The sequence below is a fragment of the Podarcis pityusensis genome (genome assembly GCF_964106645.2).
Source record: "Podarcis pityusensis genome assembly, chromosome: 6".
NCBI lineage: Eukaryota > Metazoa > Chordata > Lepidosauria > Squamata > Lacertidae > Podarcis > Podarcis pityusensis.
The window spans coordinates 26,713,803-26,737,353 of NC_138030.1; the positions used below are offsets into that span (position 1 = coordinate 26,713,803).

General features: G+C 47.6%; 3 protein-coding genes across 13 annotated transcripts in view; 1 reads left to right on the plus strand and 2 right to left on the minus strand.

Moving 5' to 3' along the window:
- The window catches only part of SGK2 (serum/glucocorticoid regulated kinase 2), a 41,522-nt gene extending 37,889 nt beyond the window's left edge, over nucleotides 1-3,633 (minus strand). For 3 of the 6 annotated variants that reach the window (XM_081009276.1, XM_081009278.1, XM_081009282.1), the window contains exon 1: nucleotides 3,472-3,633. The gene's annotated coding sequence lies outside the window, so the exon portion shown is untranslated. The remainder of the gene's footprint in view (nucleotides 1-3,471) is intronic. The other 3 variants (XM_081009277.1, XM_081009284.1, XM_081009280.1) reach the window with 2 other exon arrangements.
- Nucleotides 1-23,551, plus strand: part of LOC308478990 (uncharacterized protein) — a 377,493-nt gene that overhangs the window by 110,246 nt on the left and 243,696 nt on the right. The gene's annotated exons all lie outside the window — the stretch shown is intronic.
- L3MBTL1 (L3MBTL histone methyl-lysine binding protein 1) overlaps nucleotides 13,055-23,551 on the minus strand; it is a 46,898-nt gene continuing 36,401 nt past the window's right edge. For 4 of the 5 annotated variants that reach the window (XM_081009224.1, XM_081009223.1, XM_081009225.1 and 1 more), the window contains 3 exons: nucleotides 23,169-23,326; nucleotides 22,676-22,738; nucleotides 13,055-15,460 (listed from right to left, as the gene is read on the minus strand). In XM_081009224.1, the coding sequence (XP_080865350.1) occupies nucleotides 15,326-15,460; nucleotides 22,676-22,738; nucleotides 23,169-23,326 (356 nt within the window). In that variant the 3' untranslated portion in view covers nucleotides 13,055-15,325. The remainder of the gene's footprint in view (nucleotides 15,461-22,675; nucleotides 22,739-23,168; nucleotides 23,327-23,551) is intronic. The other variant, XM_081009227.1, reaches the window with a different exon arrangement.

A 23,551-nucleotide genomic window follows, 5' to 3' on the forward strand; every position in this document is an offset into this window, starting at 1 on the left:
ACACATCGCCCAGGTGTGTCGAGCTCGGCCCACCCGATGCCAGGCATCAGATGACCAATCCAAGAGCCCCAGGTCCTGGCCCCAACACACCAAGGCAACTTGATGGAGCTCACGGACTTCCAGGTATACCAGTTGCCCCACCCCAACGTAGAGAAAATTTATGTAGAGGGGGCCCCATGCCACATGGAGCTTGACACGGGTTCAACTCTATCCATAATCTCGGCAAGGACCTTAAGGAAACTGGGGGTCCCAAACTCAGGCCGGCCCCATTCACCCTCCGGGACTTCCAGAAATGTAAGGTCCTCACAATGGGGGTGGGGACCTTCAGGGTGCAATACCGAGGGTGGACGCGGCAACTGGACTTGCTTGTGGTCAAGGGCCCCTACATTAGCTTACTAGGATTGGCATGGTTTGGACCACTGGGGCTAGCCGTCACCGGGGTGAACCACACTAGCTTACAAGTGGACGTGGACGCCATATGCAAGGAATTTCCAGGGGTTTTCGATGGGAAATTGGGACAGTATACGGGCCCCCCCATTGCTCTACAGCTTGACCCCGCAGTAAGACCGGTCAGGCTCAAGGCCCGCCGGGTCCCATTCGCCCTGAAACCCCGTATAGACGAGGAATTGGACCGGCTCGTGGAGCAGGGAGTGCTGGAGCCGGTGCCTAATGCCCCCTGGGAAACCCCAATCGTCACACCAGTCAAACCTAATGGTTCGGTCCGCATCTGCGCAGACTACAAATGTACCATTAACAAAGCCCTCACGGCCCATGTATACCCAGTGCCAGTGGTCAGCCATGTCCTTGCCACCCTGGCTGGGTCGAAATTTTTTGGCAAGCTGGACTTGGCCCAAGCATATCAACAGCTGCCAGTAGATGAGGCCACAGCAGAGGCACAGACGATTGTGATGCACAGAGGAGCGTTTAGGGTAAAGCGGCTGCAATTCGGTGTCTGTGTGGCACCAGGCATATTCCAGAATCTAATGGACTCGCTCCTTAAAGGGATTCCTGGCGTCACCCCCTTCTTCGATGATGTGTTGATTGCCGGGCCCACACCAGAGGAGTTTGAGGATCGCCTCCGCACCGTTCTGCACCGTTTCCAGACGGCGGGTCTCAAGGTGAAGCGGGAAAAATGTCTACTAGGAGTGCCTCAGGTGGACTTTCTGGGATTTATGGTGGACGCAGAAGGGGTCCACCCGACTGGGGACAAGGTACGGGCCATTTGTGATGCCCCAGCGCCCAGGAGCAAGACTGAACTTCAGGCCTTCTTGGGACTATTGAACTTTTACCATCCCTTCCTTCCCCACAAGGCGGCGGTAGCGGAGCCCCTACACAGACTCCTGAACAAGCGGGCCCCTTGGGTGTGAGGCCAGCGCCAGGAGGCCGCATTCCAGGCAGTCAAGGACTTGCTTGTCTCAAACTCGGTCTTGGCACACTTCGACGAGAGGCTGCCGGTGGTGCTAGCATGCGACGCCTCGCCCTATGGCATTGGCACTGTCCTGAGACACCAACTCCCGGATGGAAGAGAGGTACCGGTGGCATACTTTTCCCAGACACTCAATGCAACCGAGCGGAACTACTAACAAATAGACAAGGAGGGTCTGGCAATCGTGAAGGGAGTAAAAAAATTCCATGATTTCTTGTACGGGCGGCCCTTCACCGTGGTGACTGACCACAAGCCGTTGCTTGGCTTGTTTGCCCCCGAAAAGCAGACCCCCCAAGTTCTGTCTCCTCGCGTCCTCAGGTGGTAAATTTTCCTTGCCAGCTACCAGTATGCACTGATTCACCGCCCGGGGAAGGCAATGGGCCATGCGGACACCCTCAGCAAGCTACCACTACCAGAAACAGGCCCCGACCCAGCACCTGCACAAGAGGTTATGAGCCTGGAGCTGCTTCCCGACCGCCCCATTCAGGCACAAGAAGTTGCACACCATTCCAAGAAAGATAGGGTCATCTCCCGGGTCCTGGACTGGGTGTGGAGGGGATGGCCCAGCAGCAGCCCTGGGCCAGAATTCGCCGGCTACACAACCCGCAAATATGAACTTGCGGCCCACAAGGGGTGCCTGTTATGGGGAAGCAGGGTTGTTTTTCCCCAGCCCCTCCGCAAAAGGGTCCTCACAGCCCTACACGAGACACACCCAGGTAGGATTCAGTCACAAAGCAGAAAACTCAAGTTTGTGCAGTTAAAGCTAATTTGGAGCTCTCGTGCAACAAACCTGCTTCCTGCCCCAAATTGGACTTTAGGAAAAGGGGTGGGAAGTGCACTGAAAAGTGTGGGATAGCATTTGCTTGACCCAGCATCTTCAAAACTTCCCACAAACAAATCAGAATGAATGCTCACTGAACAGCTGACATCATCTAACCTAATGTTTGGGCAACAGAATGTACCTCAAATTAATGGAAGAATAACTGAAGGAGACTCTACAGAGGCTAAACATTTTTCATTTTCATTTTCTGAGTAATTTTAAAAATTATTATGAAATCAACAGTTTCCTCCTTTTACTTACTGACAGTTTTACTATGTGGCCCACTCCAGAGAAGCAATCTCTTCCTTTCCACAGTCTAGTTCCCAGAGAAATAACAATAAGTGAAGAGAGATTTCCTCAGTTCTCATGCCCCAGATGTTCTCAAACATGCTACTAAGGAAGCCTTTGCCCACCTAGTGATGTTCAGGTGTTTTGGACTACATCAGCCCCAGTCAGCACAGCGATCATTGGTCTAAATTACAGTCTGGAAGCCCTGCTTTGCTCTTGCATGGTCCGCCTATATCACTGCCTACCTGAAACCATGGGGTCTGTTCTTCCTAATGATCCTGCAACTCCTCCTGTATACAACCACACAACCACACACAGAGAGAAGTTGCACCCTTCATCTGTAATACCCAAGCAAGAGCTTTCAGGAGCATAAAATGGAGAAGCCTGTTGCCCACAAAACCTCAAACCCAGTGTGGAAGAATGCAATTGTCCTACTTCAACTGCCTATTAAGGCATAGCACTCTTTTTGAGCCAGGATTTATGCTTGCACGATGGAACCTGTCTCCCTTCTCCTCCCCTCATTCCTCCTAAATCTGTTATGGGTCACCCTCCCCCCCCCCGCAACCCCCCTGAGCAGATCTGGGGAGGACACAGGACATGTACAAGCGGGAAGAAGAGGGGAGAGGCCTGTTCCAGAATTGTAAATCCTTGCACTGATGGGACAGTTATTTAACACAATGTTGGATACAAGCCCAGGTCTTTGGGGCAGAAGTTCAGGGCTTCAGCTCAACAGAATAAGCAGCAGAGCCCCAAACACAGCAGAGCCATTGCAAATTAAATCATATACTGGTTAGCATCTAAAGACAAGCGCCCCAGACCATGACAGCTGGAGTTTAAAATTACCTAACTGTCCCACTGCCCACTGCCACCTATATTCTGCATGGTTTTAGGATCAGTTTATTCCCGAAGCACTTCCTTGGTGAGTCTTCAGAAATACCTGAGTAAGTGTGCAGATCCAAAGTTTGCTTATTCGGGGATGGAATTCGAGAAAGCAGGGGTCTCAAGGTGTCTCAGGAAGCTGAAGAATGCCAACCTGTAACTACAGTAGTCCTGCTTGCAAGACTCCCTCTCCCCGGCTCTGACTGTTGTTTTCGTTTTTATGAATTAGCATGAAGGTCACAAGTATATTTTCGAGGAGTGGCTTATGCCAGGAAGTAAATTATTACCCTGCTATTGGCTTGGAGGGGTGGAAATGCTGCTGGTGGTGTTGGTGGAGGAGAGCAGCTTTCCTCACCGGAAGATTAGAGGCCAGCTGAGCCCCTCAGATGAAAATGAAAACTGCTTAAACAAAGTGCACCGTTGTCTGGAAGCAAGTCACATGCTGGGGCCAAACGGAGGTAATTAAAGCTTGCAGTTGCTTTTTAAATGCCGGCAGCAGTGACAGTTTGGGAACTGTGAGTGCTACTTCACCCTGAATACCTTTGACTGTGCCAGCCATGTCTATGATCTCAGGAGTTCCACCATCAGCCACTCACCATAACCCGACCAGATTTTTATGTAGTGTGGCTCCTCTTTGTGTTCCATGCACCGTACAGCTCTCTTTTTGGTTACTTCCTGATGCTTCCATTTCCTCAGGCTTGTTTTTCACATTATACTGAACACAGGGACAAGCCATTTCTGCGCCATGTACAAGCGTTTGGGTGAAGGAATGAGCACTTGTTGATTTGCGCAGCTCAGCTATTGTATATACTGACTGTGCACTTGTTGAACTTCAAGCACAAATAACTGTATGAGTGTGCAGCTGAACTATTGTGTGCACAAGTACACAGACTGTGCATTTGTTGAACGTAATGTACGAGCACCACTCTTGCTAAATGTACATCCTCTGTGAGCATCATATAACGGGTATTCTGCAGAAACTGGGCTACCACAATCCTCACAGTTTAGCTGCTGTTAATGCTCTTTGACTTCAACCTTCCCATATGTGTGTTTGGTTATCTGGCCTCCTCCAGACAGCCTCCTCATTGAGCATTCATCCTGACCTGCTTACACAACGCTGACCCAGAGGTTATAATATTTCTGATCTTTATTTGAGCATTCATTTTAATGTGTTTGCAGAGAGGTTATACAACAATGAACAGTCCTCCTGATATGCCACGCTTTTCAGAGCACTTCCTTGTAACTTTCCTAACAACAAGAAGTTAATTTCTTTTTTAAAACTGCCATAGAGCACTTCCATCCACTGGTATATGCTTGTATCTTTCCTGCAAAATACTGACAGTCATAGATCAGATAAATCAACAAGCAGTTTGATCAAACCGCTTGTTGATTTATCTGATCTATGACATCATGTGGATTTAGCAAAAAATAATTATCCCAGTAGTGATGTATGGAAGTGAAAGCTGGACGATAAAGAAGGCTGATCGCCAAAGAATTGATGCTTTTGCATTATGGTGCTGGAGGAGACTCTTGAGAGTCCCATGGACTGCAAGAAGATCAAACCTCTCCATTCTGAAGGAAATCAGCCCTGAGTGCTCACTGGAAGGACAGATCGTGTAGCTGAGGCTCCAATACTTTGGCCACCTCATGAAAAGAGAAGACTCCCTGGAAAAGACCCTGATGTTGGGAAAGATGGAGGGCACAAGGAGAAGGGGACGACAGAGGACGAGATGGTTGGATAGTGTTCTCAAAGCTACCAGCATGAGTTTGACCAAACTGCGGGAGGCAGTGGAAGACAGAAGTGCCTGGCGTGCTCTGGTCCATGGGGTCACGAAGAGTCGGACACGACTAAATGACTAAACAACAACAACAATTATCCCACAATGAACACCCATCAGGAAATATCCTTAGAAGCTTGCTCAGTGTCTCATTCATCCCATTTAGCCAGTCTTGCCTTTCCAATGCCATTAAACTGTGCCTATTTACTTGGAAGTAAGCCCCACTGTCTTCACGTAAATCCCTTTGTAGCAAGGGTATTTAGAATTGCAGCCTAAGCCTCTCGGAATCTCAATCCTCCATTGCCTAATTTCCTTGATGCTTAAAAGAAGGAAGGATTGGTCTACCAACAAAATATTATAAGCCTGTCACACAAACCCAGTCCCCGTATCATTTGGGAGCCTGAGCTGTGGATTATGGCAAGCCTCTTGTCCAGAAGGAATTGCCATTGTTTTTGTTTTCTGTAAGTGGCTAACTGTAAGCCTGCCTCTCTTACCAGACAAGTCTGAGTATGTTGACTCAGCAGAAAGGCTGCAATCCTCACCACACTTTCCTGGGAGTACGTCCTAAAGTTGTGTTTTAATTTATAACTTTACTTTTTTAAAGTCTGGTGTTTAAAAAAATGGCCAACATCAGCACCATTTACTTCCTCCTCCCCAGCCTTGTCTCATAAACCGACCTTTCTTCAATTTCTTTGGACACTATGCACTTCCTATTTCAGGATGTAAAGAGCTCATTATCTCCTGATGTTCTTTAAAAAAAAATATTTTTCATAGGTACATCTTCCCTTCTTTTATATGTGGCAGGACATCACATGACTGACACCAGATTGCCATCAATGCAATAATTGGACTAATTTAAATAATGAAAGCAGTTTTTTTAAAAAAAATGTATGGAAAGGCCAGTTAAAGAACAGCAGAGAACATTCACCACAAGAACACACATCTAGCCATCAAATCCAGCTCACTTTTTTCAATAAAAAAACAGCATACCTGGCCATTGCCTGTAGCCATGGGCACAAGCAGTTCCATAATGGCAGCTTGTGTCCTTGCATATATTGTTAAGCAACCCAGATCAGTCACTAGCCACAGATACAAGCAAGGGTTAACAAGTGGAATCTTTTATTATCTTGCTCTGTTGTCTTGCCTTAGTGAAAACAGAGACTGCCCTTTTTCTCATAGCTGCTACAAGTTCACATAAACAGTTCTTAATATCAGAAACAAAGAGAAGGGAGGTTTTCTCATGACTAGCCAGAGCAGGCTATGACTCACACAACTGGCGTGTGAAAACATGGTTTTGTCTTTAGGACCACAGCAAGAGGTATCAGCTCTTATGAGCAGAACCATCATCACAGCTTAATTACTATAATTACATTGGTATACCGACTTCCTTCCAAGAAGCTTGTGGTGGTGTCCATTTATCCCTCGGCACCTCCATTATCCTTGCAACCCCCCTGTGAGGTAGATTTGGCAGAGAGATGATGGGGGACCCAAGAGAAGTTCGTGTTTGAGCAAAGCTCTGAATCTGGTTGAAGTCTAAGGCACCATACTACATTGCCTCTAGAACATTAGTGACTAGAATTCTGGGTCAGTAAACTGAGTTCAGCATACTGATGCAGGCATTTCATGCTCTTTTTTTAACAGCTAGCTACAGATGACTGGAGGGACGCGGGTGGCGCTGTGGGTTAAACCACAGAGCCTAGGGCTTGCCGATCAGAAGGTCGGCGATTCAAATCCCCGCGACGGGGTGAGCTCCCGTTGCTCAGTCCCTGCTCCTGCCAACCTAGCAGTTCCAAAGCATGTCAAAGTGCAAGTAGATAAATAGGTACCACTCTGGCGGGAAGGTAAACAGCGTTTCTGTGTGCTGCTCTGGTTCGCCAAAAGTTGCTTAGTCATGCTGGCCACATGACCTGGAATCTGTACACCGGCTCCCTCAGCCAATAAAGCGAGATGAGTGCCGCAACCCCAGAGTCGGCCACGACTAGACCTAATGGTCAGGGATCCCTTTACCTTTACAGATGACTGGGGAGGATGTGCAAGGAACTGGAAAGAGGGACAAAGGAGTCGTGTGAACTTGGTGGAGATCTGAAGAAGTTAGGTACTTTTACAGAAGAAAATGATGAGCGCAAGGTGTGCACAGGGAAAATATCCAGGTTGTGTGCATCCACTATCTATTTCAGAGGGTATTTCTGCTTGTAAAAAGATTACACCAGGCATAGGCAAACTCGGCCCTCCAGATGTTTTGGGACTACAACTCCCATCATCCCTAGCTAACAGGATGAGTGGTCAGGGATGGTGGGAGTTGTAGTCCCAAAACAGCTGGAGGGCCGAGTTTGCCTATGCCTGGATTGCACTAACAGTAGGCAGCAATTGCCTCTTGGTTCTTGCTTACGTCTATTTATACTTAGAGGAAAGCATAGTAGTCACACTCTATAGCATAGAAATGAGTGGTCAAGTATAGTGCAATCATAAGCTGACAGAATATATTGACACCTCCAAATGTTTCTAAGAGCAGGCGCAGAAGCATTTTCAAAGATTTCGTGCGTGTGTGTGTTTGGGGATCCATTACAAAAGGAGACACAGAGAAGATTACCACAGCTGCTTTGGCAGTTAAAGTTCATCTCACAATATTTCCATCCCTAGGTGTAACCCATGCAATCTTCCAAGTGTCTCTATTGCAGATGTTACATTGCTCACACAAGGCCACTTGTGTGAATTATGGTGATTCGATGGTGTTTATGTTTGTAGCTGTATGTTTAAAACATTCCCACCAACCAAACAGTGCAAAGAATAATAAAGGATAAAAAAACACAAGGGACAAATATCAGGCTGGGATGCCTCCCACTTGCATTAGTTTTACTCATGGGAAAGTGCTCCAACTTGCAGTTAGCTAAAAAGAATGCTTATTGAGATGTCTCCTGAGACTCTGGGGGGAAACTGAGGGACTGCCAACTTATGACTATTACCGCTTCTTTCCCTGCCAGCTGGAAGGTAGAGGGGGCCCCCAAAGCTTCCCTTACCACCACAACATTCAAAGGACTGGCCCACTGGTTACGACCCTAGATTGTCCTAAGGAGGAAGTAGCAGAACCACTGGACATGTTACTTTCCTAGCCCCATAGCCTTGAGAAAGGGGTTACTGGGTTGCCATAGAAGCTGGGGAGACCCTGTTATCCCAGCACACTGAGATCAGACTGAATTGTAAGGCTTATGGCCAATGTAGCACCAAGTACCTGTCTCACCAGTGAAGGATTTACACTTGTGCAACAGGAATTCCCCCCTTCTCCCTCTCCACGTGTGCCTAACACCCTCCCCCAAATCTTCTCTGGAGAGGTAAATCCCCAGAACAGATTTAGGGTTAAGAAAGGGGGAAAAGTTTTGTTGCATGAGGGTAAATCCTTGCACTGATGGGGGGGGCTACTTAGCGCTAATTGGAAATATGCCTGTGGTGAAGACCCCAACATGGAGAAAGGCATGCTGGACATCATTAAGAACAGGCTATTACGCTTGTATTTTGTTGAGGTTCTGGCCTGTATTACTTGAAGGAAGTGAGTGTACCATGTGACAAAGTCTCAACAGAGTTACTACACTCAGGTGTATGTTGTCAGCAGTTTGGGCTCATGGTGGGCATATTCCTCCATTCAATGTGCCATTCCCCCATGATGAGCACTCTCACACACGCCTTTAAAAACGCAATGAATTCCAGGTTTTGTTTACTTTGAATATTCATTTCAACTTTATTTTACATACATCATCATAACCATTATTAAATGATTCATAATAAAATCCCTGAAAACAACAAAAACATCAACTCGATATCATTTGTATAATTCCATAATTCACATTTATTGTTATTGTAAAACACTGACGAAACATATCACATCTTGCTTTTTTTTTTTATATTAACCTTCTGTATACTCAGGACACAAAGTTCCAGAATAGCTGCACTGGATACAATTATAGTATTTCCATCATGAAAACACAAAGGTGCAAATATCAAAAGACAAATTAAACAAGTGCAAATGAATGAAAGTGCAAAAAAGCTTCGGTTCCATGAAAATGCTTCTTCAGAAAACTCCGCCTCTGCCCTCTGCGAAAGCTGGTCCCTAAAACAAAGGGCATTTGGGCAGGATTTGTCACACCTACCTGACTTTTCCCTCCCTTCCCATTTAGGGTGAACCCAGCAGTCCCAGGGACCATGGGGAAAGGAAGAAGAAAAGATGGAGATTGATCAAGGGTTTTTGAAGACTTCCTGTCTTCCATTGCACTCAAGCCCCAAATAAGCCCTAAACAGTAAACCTGCCTTATCATTTTGATTTGGACTTTTGCATTTCAAAAGTGCTTGAAGTTGATGTCGAAACTGGATTTCTGGGGTGGGAATAATCAAGGGTAATCAAGGGTGCAGAGGAAGGAATGCACATTCCTGTTCTGGCTGCGACTCAGCAACAGGAACATCCATCTTTGAGCAACATTATGTCATTTCTGCAGCGTGAAAGGGATCCTTAGCTGGCCCACACATCTGCAATGAGTACCGGATCTCCTGATAAAGAGTTCCTAAAGGAGTATGAGTCTTGGGCTAGCAGTTAAGAAGGCCTTTTAAAGTGAAGAGTTTTCTAGGCAGTAAATTCTCATTTGTTCCACACAGCCTACCCAGATTTCAAGCTAACACAATGACATTTTCTGAGCAATCAAACCAAACTATTTTGTAACGAAGAAGAAAATGCACACCCCCCCCCAGATAATACACTCACTGCTAGAGGTCCTGATCCACTTAGGGAGAAATTCATGTGCAGCTGCACAAGGAACTGTGCAAGCAAAAGTTCTCTTGCTTTTTTTTGCTTGCTAGCCTGATACTGCAGTGAGGGCTACTCATGAATAAACCCAATCAGTAACTGAACTATAGCACCAACCAGCTTGGGGCAGTAAACATGGCACCTGTCAAATCCTGCACTACAACTCACATCATCCCTTATCATTGGGCAATGCTGTCTGGGGTGATGGGAGTTGTAGTCCAACAATAGGTAACTGTTTGCTGCATATATACATGACTGGATTGTGGCAATTGTGAGCAATGATACTGCTTGCGACTGGGGATAGCTTGCATCTTAATTACAGATGAGTAACAACTCTCACACACCCCTCCTGCCATACACACTAGCCTTCACCATATTGTGAACTGATTCTTTATAATGTAATGTGTTTTTAACAAAAATAAAAATGAAAAACCTTTAGAGGTTATGCGGTCACTGCTCTATACCCCTCTACGGTACAACTCAGCCATGATTCAGTGTAAGATTAGGTGTGCTTCAACCCATGGATTTTCACGGGTTAAGAAGCTAGTGTCCTCAACACAAGGATCCCTCTGCAAACAAGTAATTCTAATGTCTTTCTCCCAGATTTTCTGGCTTGATCTTTTATGAAATCTGATGTTCCGTATCACAGAGTGACTCCAGAATTAGTGTCAGGGTTTTACTGATTCCCATCAGTTCTTAACAAGAATAGGGATCTAAATCTCTTAATGGGCTACATAAATCATTCCAGCAACAACAATGCAAAGAATAATTAGAAGAGCTCTCTGTGCAGCACCCTTGTGAAGTCATTGTAACCTTTACTCTGTATAAGCATCACTCAGTATATTGCCATTAGCAAATCGGGGGGGGGGGGGAGTGCTCCTCGGCCCCTGGGATTGGTGCCTGGCTGATTGTCTCGCTTGGTCTTAGAAGAAATGACCTCAAGCCTACTAAGGAGGAATTGACTAGGATACAAGTACAGAACCTGAGGACTGATGGGAGTATTCTGCTCAGGAGACATTTTAGCTGCCATTAGCTCCCCGCAAAAAGGAGCTATTATTTAGATGCTTGAGACAAAATAACTCCAATGGTGTTTCAGCTAATACATAATTCTACTGACAACAGTAGTGCCAGAGCGGGAAATGGCCTACTGAGGTGAGGTTCTGAGAACCAGTCTGGTGCTTCTCTTAGTTCTCCAGTATTCCTAAACATAAGGAAAACGACAGTGGTAAATGGAACTGGACATACAAGCAGTATAAAATGGGCTGCCTTATATATTGCAAGATCCATCTAGGGTTCTGCCATTGGCAGAAGCTCTCTAGGGCCTCTGGCCAAGGTCTTCAGCAGCCCTGCCACTTGGAGGTGCCAAAGGTTTCAAGACAGAATCTGGCAAGGCCCAGGCTGCCTCCTCTCTGACACTCGCTGCCTTTCTGAGCAAATGTTTGGCAGCAACATGCACAGAAATAGCAATGAGCAAACACAGGAAAGGTAGTTTCATTTTAACCCTCCCTCACATACATGCACGGGGACGTGGGTGGCGCTGTGGGTAAAACAAAACCTCAGCGCCTAGGACTTGCCGCTTGTCAGGTCGGCGGTTCGAATCCCCGCAGCGGGGTGCGCTCCCGTTGCTCGGTCCCAGCGCCTGCCAACCTAGCAGTTCGAAAGCACCCCCGGGTGCAAGTAGATAAATAGGGACTGCTTACTAGCGGGAAGGTAAACGGCGTTTCCGTGTGCTGCGCTGGCTCGCCAGATGCAGCTTGTCACGCTGGCCACGTGACCCGGAAGTGTCTTCAGACAGCGCTGGCCCCCGGCCTCTTAAGCGAGATGGGCGTGCAACCCCAGAGTCGGACACGACTGGCCCGTACGGGCAGGGGTACCTTTACCTTTACACATACATGCACACATATAAGATTGAGGTTTAACTTTCGTTTTTTTATACCAGGGGTAGCCAATATGATGTCCTCCAGATGTTCTGGACTCCAGCTCCCATCTTCCCTGATGTTTGGCCATGCTGTCTAGGACTGATGGGAGTTTGAGTCTAAAACATCTGGAGGGCATATTGGCTACCCCTGCTTTACACCAAATATAAGGTTCCAACCATATTATAGAAGGAAATATGCCTTAGCCATCTGTGCAATTGCCTCAGAAGGACAAGAAGTATGAGGTTGCACACCTATGGCAGTAGATGAATGGGAATGGGTGGTGAGGGCTGGAGTTACTTAAAAGTGTGCATATTCCTAACAACTAAAATAATTGTTTCTGTCTCCCACACATACATACACAAAAACACAAGCACACAATATTAGATCACGCATTTTACACACTTCCAATTAAGGATAATTGTCTTCTCTGGAGGAACTTGGGGTCAATGGGAGCAGTGCACTATCTAGACTCCATTCCTGGTGCAAATCGAGTTCAGCTTGCTCAGTGGCCAGCATGACAGAGTGGGGAAGAGGGATTCAGTGTGAAATCTAGGACAGATTATGTGCCCAAATCCAAAAGCCTACATGAATAATCAATTTGGCACCGAGGACCTCAAGGGGCCACCTGTTGCAGTTCAGCATACAAGACCCATCAGAAAATTACATTTCACCTGAGCCAAACAACAGAGGCTCAAACCTTTGAAGAGGCAGAGAGGCAAACTGGCCCATAACTGTCTCAAAATGGCACAAAGGAAGCCATTTTCTTCATGGCTATAGTTTCAGTAGGACAATAGCAAAGATGGCCTCAACACCATTAAACACTTCCTGTTTCTTTCAAGTGGTCTTAACAGCACCCAAACTCCTCTGCTTAGCAGAGTATGTCCCGAACCAGCCATATTCCTTCTCATCCAGTTTCAAATTCAGAGACAAATGCCTTGCAACTCCCAGCAATCCATCCATTGAGTTGGCAAAGTCCCTGTCTCAAATACAAGAAGAATGTATACATAATTGGAGATTTAAAATTAATATTAATAAGAACATTCATAATAAGAATGTTAATGAAACAAAATCTTGCTTTGTAGGATTTGTTTCCTACAAATATGCTGACTGATCTTTATATAAGCAGCTAAAACAGCAAACTGGACATTTTTAAAAAAAAAAGTGGGAAGTTTTCCTCTTAAAACCCGCAAAGAATCACCTGGGCATGTCAAGTGGTTCTTTCCTTCTTCATCTTTCCTGGTTGACTAAAAAGAGGATCTCTTTGGATATGGGGATAGTTTGGCACCATCCAGCAGCATCTGTTAGAAGGATTTGATTCAAAAATGAAAAATGTCCTTCTTCCCAGTAATCTGCCTCCTAACAAGTAAACAGAAGGGGGAGTCAATATTTCACAATCAGCAGGAAACTTGCTAAAAAAAGAAATGCTTGCCATGACCATGAGAGAGAGAAATCAATATATAAATTGATCTTGGAACAGTAAGCAGCCAGCAGTTAAAAAAGAGATCTAAATAGTGACCAAGTATTCAATAATATCAGAGTCAAAATGCCGCATTTCCATGGGAAGCTTAGCATGAATTTGACCCAAACATTAGAAAGTAGACTTCGCAGACCACACTGCTATGGGACATGTTGCTGGTGTATGTATGGTTAAGAAACTTTAGACTTTCCTTCACAGACTTAAGGGGGACAAAAAACAACTTTAAGTTGGTTTTAAGGAGGTTCATACGCTAAGAAATACACTTAGAATGCTTTGTAGCAAATGGGTTGGATTTGGGTCTAAGAAACCTAGATCCAAATCACTGCTTGTGTATAGAAGCCTTCAATCATAATTTATTACATGGGGCCACCGTCAAGCGAGATGACTGATGGAGAATGGAGTGGAAAACGTCCAGAATTAAATCTAGGACTGCTGAAATTTGAAGGGATTCCCCAACTCTATAGGACTATTCCAAGATATTTTGGCACTGGAAGTGGAAAATTCATATGGCTTTCCAACTTCTATCAAACAAACAATAATACATTAACAGGATAGTTGTTGTCCTTTAACGGCATTCAGAAATCTGCCGCCTGAGGCCAGTTCCTCACTATCTAAGGGTAGAACTGATGTTGCAACCTGAGCCTTTTAGTCACATGGCTACACTATAGGGAAAGTAGCTCATCAGAACAGCCTCTGTCATTGCTTCATTAGTCAACATCAAGGGACACAAGAAAAAAACCCATGTAGTCAACAGCAGAATTATTTTCAAAAGCTTGAAAGCTTAGGCTCACATTGTATCCATATGGTAAAAAACTTCTTTTTTTTTAAAGCCAGCTTCTCGTTTTAAAGGGACAGTGTCAAGCAGCTAAATGTAAACATTTGGCACACACTGAACTAAATATGGTTTGATGGGGCACAGCTGATGCATCCAGAACAAAGAAATTAAGAATTGCTGCATTGTACAGAATCTGTTTTCTTTTTCTCATACAAGCACCTGCCAGGCCAGAACGACGTTAGGTGGCTATCCCTAAGAGCAGTCACTCCTCCCATGGATCAGAAGAATGCTTTTGCTTAAAGTACAAATGTTGCTAGTTTGCTTGTTTTCTGTGACACTCTGCTCCCACACATTTTTTTTATATTAAAAAGAAAAATTGCTTGAAGTGCGCTTTGCAGAAGGAACAGAAGTTAAACCAAGGAACATTATTACATGATCTTCTTTGTTTCTCTCATCCTCTACAAGTAGCATGGCAATATTACAAGTCTATAAATTCTGAGCACCAATTTTTTTTTGCAACAGCAGAAATGACTGCAGAATTGTTAGGATGGATTCCTTCATCAATAATGTACTTAGTCCTGTAGCCTGTCTTGGAAGGACCAACACTTACTTAGTGCTTCAGCCAGTCCCTGGATATATTGTAGATACTCTGCCCCTTGTGAAGTTCACGATCGAATCCCTGATTATTAAAGAGACTGACTTTTGCCCTGAAACATCAGAGGTGCTTCCCAGTGCGTGCTGCCATTTAGTGATCACGCCGGTGGTCCATTTGTAAATATTTTCCTCTTCTGCATCATGTGAATCCAGGCACGCTTTATAATGTAAGAACCTGGGCAGCTGAGTAAGTTAAATTCAAGGCAGGTTAAATCTGATAGCAAACCACATCTCCAAATTCCTGTTGCGTGTGCCTTTAAAACCATCAGGAGAATAGGGTCTGTGAGATTGGGCAGGTCAGTGCTGGAGCTCCACTGCTAGACAGGAATCAGGGCAGTATTTGGAAAGGCTGGCTGGAGGAAGACAGACAGGGAATGGATTTGGCATGTAAACAAAGACGAAGACTCAAAAGAGAGAGCAAGTTGGCAGGATTTTACAGCTGCAGCAGCCGGGAAGGTCTCTACTCTGCCGAGACAGAGAGTTTGGCAGCTCCCACATGGGAGAAAAGTCAAAGGGTGGTTCACTTCAAGGTATCATCAGCGTTCTTGAACATGAGGATGGCGTTGTAGATTTTAAGCGCTGGTCCAAGTTTGACGCTCATGATCTTCACGATGTCAGTCTGAGTCAGCAGAAGGAATGCCTCACCATCAATCATCTGGGGAGGAAAAGAGAGATGGTTGAAGGTGCCTGTTTCTCTCTCATGTACACAAAGCAAAAATGTTATGCAACAGTGTTTTCATTACTGGATTTTGTTGAGTGATTTTATTGTATTGAACCTTTCAGAATTCTGTCGATATGCCAATAAAAGGTTTGAGATTGAGATTGCAAGCTATCTGCACTCAATGCTTCCTCTGGAATAAAATGCAGTTTTCGTAACAGCGCATCACATCCCAGCATCTGACCAGCGCCAGGAAGCTTCATCCCAATCTGATCCACCAGGCCATGGATACAACTAATGACTCCAAGGACATGCCTCGGCTGTGTGATAGTTATGGCTGGCTTCCAAAACTTGAGAAGGGAATATTGTGGGCAAAGTATTATCTGCTTTTCCAAGAACTGGCCAGTCTATGTTTGCATGCTGGAGTTCCCAAAAAAAGAGCAGATGTGCCCCAGGAGTCAGTGAATACTTTTGAAGCACCAACACTGAGCTAAATTCAATGGGTACATTTGAAAATATTGTCAATGACCTGGAATGGGGAAGAATTTTTTTCAGCTCACATTTAAGGCAGATCCACCTAATCTGCGCTTGCCAATACAATACACAAACTGAAACGCAGATGCCCTTCAAAATCTGCACCTCTCCAAATTTTGCAATGTAGTTCTCCAGTCACGTAACATGAACAGAAACACATATACTAGGGTAGAGTGTGCACAAAAATGCATATGTTCGTGAAAATAACATAAAAATGCATGATATTCAGGGAAAGTGCTTTGCAAAAATTTGTACATGAGACTGGAACTGTGGACAGTGGATTTTTATGAAGCTGCCTTTTTTAAAAGAAAAATATTGTGAACTGATGTGGGAATGTGTAATGAAAGATTAGAAAAAATGAGAAAATGAAGCTGACAAATTCACCCATCCCTATTGATGGCCTTTCAGCATTTGAAAACGTGACTTTGCAGACCTATGCATAATGTGGCTAAGCAACTGCTGATCCCCAATAATGAGCCCCTCTTGCTGGGTTTTTGCCAGGTGTCAACCCAATGATGGTACCACTCTTTTTGAAAGCTGAGCCCCAATTCCATTGCCATTCAACTTCTTTTTCCCACTCAGCTAGTTGTACAATGTATAATGATACAGTGGAATCTCGGGTTGTGGATGTTAGGTCGTGGGTTGACATAGCAGCCGGCATAGCGATTTCTTCAAGTAGCTCTTTATTATGGTAAGCTGGAATAGAACTGACTGCGAACAGCTCAGCCGGCCTGTATTTATAGGCAGCCGGCTGTCAACATTGTAACCACAACAGCCCAGAGTTCCCGCCTAAAATAACAGACGCGGACCTGAGTGAAAACTATCTACAGACCTGAGTGAAAACTATATACAGTATCCCCCTGTTGGCCCAGGGTGAAACTACACTACATAACACCCCTCCCCACCGAGATAAGGCGTTAGTTACAATCGTAATGGTTTCCTTATATACAGCACTACGCGTAATGGTTCAATTAAGCACAAAAGCATATCGGTTACATTTCCCATACTTAGACCAACAGTGATACCTGTCCAACAACATAGTCCTTTAAATAAGTTGGGCGCTTGGAAACTCTGCCAGACCGCCGGGGACTGGTAGCCAAGTCCGGAGGGCCACACAGTTCTCGCTGAGGCTGTGGTGCGACCCTAGGTGGCGTTGGAACCAACTCCCCTGGATCCGCTGCTGTGGGTGGAGCCTCCGCAAGTGGAGTGGTCTGAGTCTGTTCTGAAACGGCTTGGTTCGGCTCCACGCTGGCAGCTTGCGAGGGAGGTGTAGGTGGGGCCTCGCCATCTGTACGTGTCTCTTCTGGAGCCGCAAGCGCAGTTGGGGGCACCTCGGTAGTGTCCAAGTCCCCAACCCTGCGCCTAAGCTGGTCTATGTGCCGTCGCCACAAGCGTCCGTCTTCGAGTGCCACCTGGTACGAGCGAGGTCCAGTGACTCCCACTACTGTGGCTGGCACCCAAGGGATGTCCCCCACATAGTTCCGGGCAAAGACCTGGTTTCCTGGGACAAATGACCGTGGTGCGTTGGCACAGCCTGGGGGTTCAGCCACGGCAAAGTCTGGGTGTAGCCGGTCGAGCGGTGACCTGAGGCGGCGGCCCATAAGCAGTTCAGCAGGACTCCTCCCTGTGGCCGCATGAGGGGTGATGTGTTGCACGAACAAGTATTCGGCGACCCGCTCATGCCAGTCTCCCCGGTCCAGGCGCGCCAGTGCCTCTTTTGTCGAGCGCACCATTCTTTCCGCTTGCCCGTTGCTGGATGGATGAAAGGGTGCCGTTAGGGCATGGCGGATGCCCAGTCCCAAAAGATACCGCTCAAACGTGCCTGACGTGAACTGCGGTCCGTTGTCAGAGACAAGGACATCAGGACACCCATGCGTTGCAAACAGGCCTCGCAGCACCCGGATGACAGCTTCGGTAGTGGTGGAGGGCATCAGGGCGACCTCCAGCCATTTGGAATAGGCGTCCACCACTACCATAAAGGTCCGGCCATGAAAGGGGCCAGCCAGATCGATGTGCACCCTCGACCAGGGTGTCTTTGGCGTCTCCCAGGTGTGTCCCTTAGCTGCCGGTGGTGCAGGCCTCGACTCCTGGCACGCTTGACAGGCGGACACCCAGGCAGTGATGGCATCGTCCATATTAGGCCACCAGACGTAACACCGAGCCAACGCCTTCATTTTGACAATTCCCGGGTGGCCAACGTGCAGAGCCTCCAGGACGCGCTGACGGAGTCCCTGGGGAATCACGACGCGGTCTCCCCACAGCAGGCAGCCGCGATGAGCTGAGAGTTCATGTTGTCTGGTTGCGAAGGGCTGGAACTCCGATGCAACAGGCCCTTGTGGCCACCCCCTCCACACCCAGTTGAGCACCCGGCTGATGGTGCGATCCTGGGCAGATGCGGAGGCCACAGTGGCAGCCGATACAGGCGCTGCCGGAAGATCCTCAATCAGAAGGAGCGATGAAGCTGGAGCCGGGTCTTCCACAAATGCTGGAAGAGGGCAACGGCTGAGGGCGTCGGCATGGCCCATCGATTTCCCCGGGCGATGGATGAGCCGGTAGTGGTAGGCAGCCAGGAAAACAGTCCATCGCAGCATGCGTGGTGAGAGGACCGGTGGAGTTGGACGATCACCGGCGAGGAGGCCCAGGAGTGGCTTGTGGTCAGTGATGAGGTCAAAAGTCCTGCCATAGAGGTATTCATGGAACCTCTTCACTCCAGCCACAAGTGCTAATGCCTCCTTGTCGAGCTGGCTGTAATTCCGTTCCGTCGGAGATAGTGTCCTGGAAAAGTAGGCGAGCGGTGCTTCTCTTCCATCTGGAAAACGGTGACTAAGGACAGCACCGATGCCAAAAGGTGAGGCGTCGCAGGCAAGGACCAGCGGCCTGGATTCACTGTACTGTACCAGCACACTGTCTGAAGAAAGGAGAGCCTTGACCGCGTTGAAGGCCGCCGTCTCCCGATGACCCCAGGCCCAAGGCGTCTTAGTGCTAAGGAGTCGGTGAAGAGGCTCAGCCACTGTGGCTTTGTGGGGCAGGAACATGTTATAAAAGTTCAGCAGCCCCAGGAATGCCTGCAACTCCGTTTTGTTCTTTGGGGTGGGGGCCTGCTGGATAGCGCGGATCTTGGATGTGGTTGGATGAAGACCGGAGGCATCGATAAGATAGCCCAGGAACTCTACCTGTGGAACGGCGATCTGGCACTTGTCCCTCTTTACCTTGAGCCCGGCCTCCTGGAACCTGGTCAGCACGGCACGGAGGCGCTCGAACAGCTGCTGGTGTGAGTCTGCAGACACCAAGACGTCATCAAAATATGGTACCACGCCCGGAAGCCCTTGCAGGAGACGCTCCATAAGGCTTTGGAAGATGCCAGGAGCCACACTCACCCCGAACTGCAACCGGCGGCAACGGAAAGCCCCCCGGTGGGTGACGATCGTCTGGGCTTCAGCAGTGGCATCATCGACTGGCAGTTGTTGATAGGCTTGGGCAAGGTCCAGCTTAGCGAAGACCTTACCCTCACCCAGGGAATGCAGCAGGTGTTGGACAACAGGAACCGGGTAAGCGTGCTGCTGAAGTGCCTTGTTGATCGTGCACTTGTAGTCAGCGCAGATTCTCACCGACCCATCTGGCTTGACAGGCGTGACGATGGGGGTTTCCCACTTTGCGTGGTCAACCGGCTCCAAAACTCCTTGGGCGATCAGTTTGTCCAGTTGTTCGTCCACCTTAGCCTTGAGAGCAAAGGGAACCCGGCGTGGCTTTAGCTTGATGGGGGCGACTTGTGGATCAAGGCTAAAGGAGATGGGCGTACCTGTATATTGGCCCAAGGTGCCGTCAAAAACCTCGGCAAAGTCTTTGACCAGACCCTCAGTCTCTGCGTTAGAGATGCAGTTGATGCCGGTGACTTCCAGGCCGAGGGCATCAAACCAGTCTAGCCCTAGGAGGCTTGGCCGCTGACCTTCGACCACCACCAACCGCAGCAGGCCCGAAAAATCCTTGAAGGCGATCCGGAACCGGCCAACGCCTACCACGGGAATGTCGTTTCCCTGGTAGTCTCTCAGGTGTACGCGGTGAGAGTCGAGTTGCCTTTTGGACACTCTGGGTACCAGTCTTTTGATGGTGCTCCATGACACGATGGACAGGGCAGACCCGGTGTCGATCTCCATGTCACATGGAGCTCCTTCAATGAGCACCGTGACGTTCAGCTTGCGTCGCGTAGGCGAGTCGGTTTGGCCAATCGTGGTTCCAGACGGGCAGCGGCAGTTGGTGAGAGCGAAACAACTTTCCTTGGCAGACTGGAGTGAAGACTTGGACTTGCGAGTCGATGAAGGGGGGGTGTCAGACGGAGCCGATCGGCAGACCTTAGCGATGTGGCCCCTTCTGGAACACTTCCTACAGATGGCGTCTCTGAATCGACACTTGGCACGGGAATGGTTGCCTCCGCAGCCAGCACATTCCGGTTGGCCCTTGGACTTCTGTTGGAACTTCCTGCGCTCCCGCTTTGTCTGGTGCACGTCATCGTCTTCACTGGAGGATGCCTCCTCACTGCTGGCCTCTTCATGATGCACCGGAACTGGCTCCCTAGCAAGACGCGGGCTGCTGGACTTGCGGATCTCCTGGGCGGAGCGTTCAGCAGCTTCTGAGGCCACAGCCTCCTCAATGGCTTTCTGTAGCGTGAGGTCTGGCTTGGCTAGGAGGCGCCGTTGCAGATGGATGTCCCGGACCCCGCAGACGATTCGATCCATCAGGGCATCGTCTAAGTCTCGGAACTCACAGTGCATGGCAGCCTGTCGCAGGGCGGTGGTGTAGTTGTTGATTGACTCCCCCTCTGCCTGGTTCCGGTGGTAGAACACATGGCGGGCAGCAATCTTGGACGGCTTTGGTGCGTAGTGGTTGCGGAGCTTCTCTTGGATCGTGTCCCATGGTGTTGCCTGGACTGCTTCAGGCGCAACCAACGCTCGGGCCGTCTCAAACACCTCAGGCCCACAGAGGCTGAGGAATAGGCCCCGCTTCCGCTCCTGTGATACTTCTGTCAGCTCGTTGGCTTGGAGGTAGCAGTCGAACCGAGCGAGGTAGGAGTCCCATGATTCAGAGGCTGGCGCAAAAAGCGGTAGAGGCACAAGTGAAGCCATGATCCCGATGCCGGCGTGAAGGGCGATGGATGGAACACAGTGCTCTAGCCAGAACAGTCAGCTCTGAATTGGTTCTGCCCAGTGATTTCGCTCAGTGATTTCGCTCTGTGATTCAGCTCAGTGATTCAGCTCAGTTCAGAGGCTGGCCGCATCTGGCTGTGCTCTGATGTCCATCCATCCCATCCTCGTCGCCAGTGTTAGGTCGTGGGTTGACATAGCAGCCGGCACAGCGATTTCTTCAAGTAGCTCTTTATTATGGTAAGCTGGAATAGAACTGACTGCGAACAGCTCAGCCGGCCTGTATTTATAGGCAGCCGGCTGTCAACATTGTAACCACAACAGCCCAGAGTTCCCGCCTAAAATAACAGACGCGGACCTGAGTGAAAACTATCTACAGACCTGAGTGAAAACTATATACAGTATCCCCCTGTTGGCTCAGGGTGAAACTACACTACATAACAGTGGACATAATCCGTGATGAAGGCATGTCCGCAACCCGCAGCATTCGTAACCTGCAGCACCACGTCTGCGCACGCACATGACACAATTTGGCACTTCTGCGCATGCGCAAGTAGTGAAACCCGGAAGTAACCCTTTCTGGTACTTCCGGGTTTCCTGCGGTACGCAACCTGAAAACGCGTAACCTGAAGCATCTGTAACCCGAGGTACCACTGTACTCTGGATCATGTAAAAATACTTTTATAAATAAGTTAACCCCTTGCAGTCAGAAATGAGGCGATCACTTGGCCACATTTTCTTGCATGCAGCATCTTTTGCTCTCTAGTTCTAAAAGGCCAGGGATACTGCAGTCATTTCTGTTTAGTTTGTTGTAAATTTATGAAGATCAGTAAGATCAATAAGAATTAAATTCATAAAACTCATTGCTTTGTAGCTATACAGTTGTACCTTGTTTTGCGACTAGGATACATTCCAGAGCCCCAATCACTAGCCAAAAAGGACGCAGGGCAAAACGCCGCGTCTGTGCACGCATGTAGCGGTTTGCAAACCTGGAAGTAACCCATTCTGGTACTTCCGGGTTTGCCGCAGACGTTCACCGGAATGGACACTAGACGAGGCGGATGTTCGCGGAGGTATTACTGTATAGTGGAAGGAGCCACTGGGCCTCCTGCTATCCTCTCTCTGGACCAGCTCTCCTCTCCTGCTTGCTGTGGGCCAAAACTAAATCATGTTTGATACAAAAGGTAGGAGAGCGGCCTTGTCTCCAGGAAGGTGGTTGCCATGTAACTCTCAGCCAGACCAACAGAAAAAGGCTCCTGGTGGTTTTGCCTGTTTGTACAACTCCCGAGTGTGATCTTCATGGTGCTATTATATATGTTTGCACATGAAAATATGGAATTCACTTCACAGACATCAGATATTTAAAATGTTAGCCACACCGAATCAATCCCATCTCTTTTGGTTTTGTCTCTGAGGAAATAGAACAGAGGGGAAACTATATACCAAACAGGATGCGGTATTGCCAAGATGGGCTTCTAGGACCAGCCTGCAATTGATGGTTCTACTACTGCATCGTTCTCCAAATACCAATGGAATTTACCTCGTCCTTGAAGAGTTTCGCTTGGTCCTCACAACCTGTCAGTGTCTGTACGAAGCTGAAGACCTTTGCAGAAAAGACACAACAGGAAATAACTGAGGGAATGGAAACAAGCACTTCCATTTCTCCATCTCTCTGCCCCCACTGCCTTTCAGAGAAAACCTATGTATTATTATTACCATTTATTGATTTTTTTAGTCACTGTTCTTTGCCCAGGGCAATCCAAAACAACCTAACCAACAGCAAACCCAAACTCCCCAATATTCCAGATCGTTTTATTTAATCTGGCCTTTGTATAAAATTCATGTTATTGTGTGTTCTGGTGCTGCTTAAAATTCCTGTTCCGTTTTGTCTTTTTTTGGGGGGTACACCTGCATTTTTCACTTTGCTTTGTACTATATACTGATGTGAACTAAGGCATCTTGTGTATGTTTTGTTTACAAAGCAGGGTTCAAATCAATCAACAGTAATGATAAAGACAAGAGGAATGGCTCACCTCATCAATGGTCCACTTGGCTACAGTAGATGCTGTGATCCCAGCCACTCCAGGCAGGAGCTTACAGTGCTGTTCCCAGCAGAGGGAGAGGGAACGGTCTGGGTGCGCTGACAAGGCTGACATAAAGAGAGACTGGTGCATATTGTCTGAAGAAATAGCTGGCAATGACATTCAAAGCATCAAGTCAGGCTAACGTGCAAAGAAAGAGGCCCCTTTTCTTCTTCTCCTAGAGCTTATGGTAATAACGTCTGAATGATTTGTGAAGCCTGGAATAGATTCAGGGCCAAGCAGGACCTAAAAGCACTGCAGCAAACCCATGTGTTAAAAGCTAGGCTTGCTGCAAAATAAATCCATGGAAGCGGTACATGAGTGAAGCTAAATCC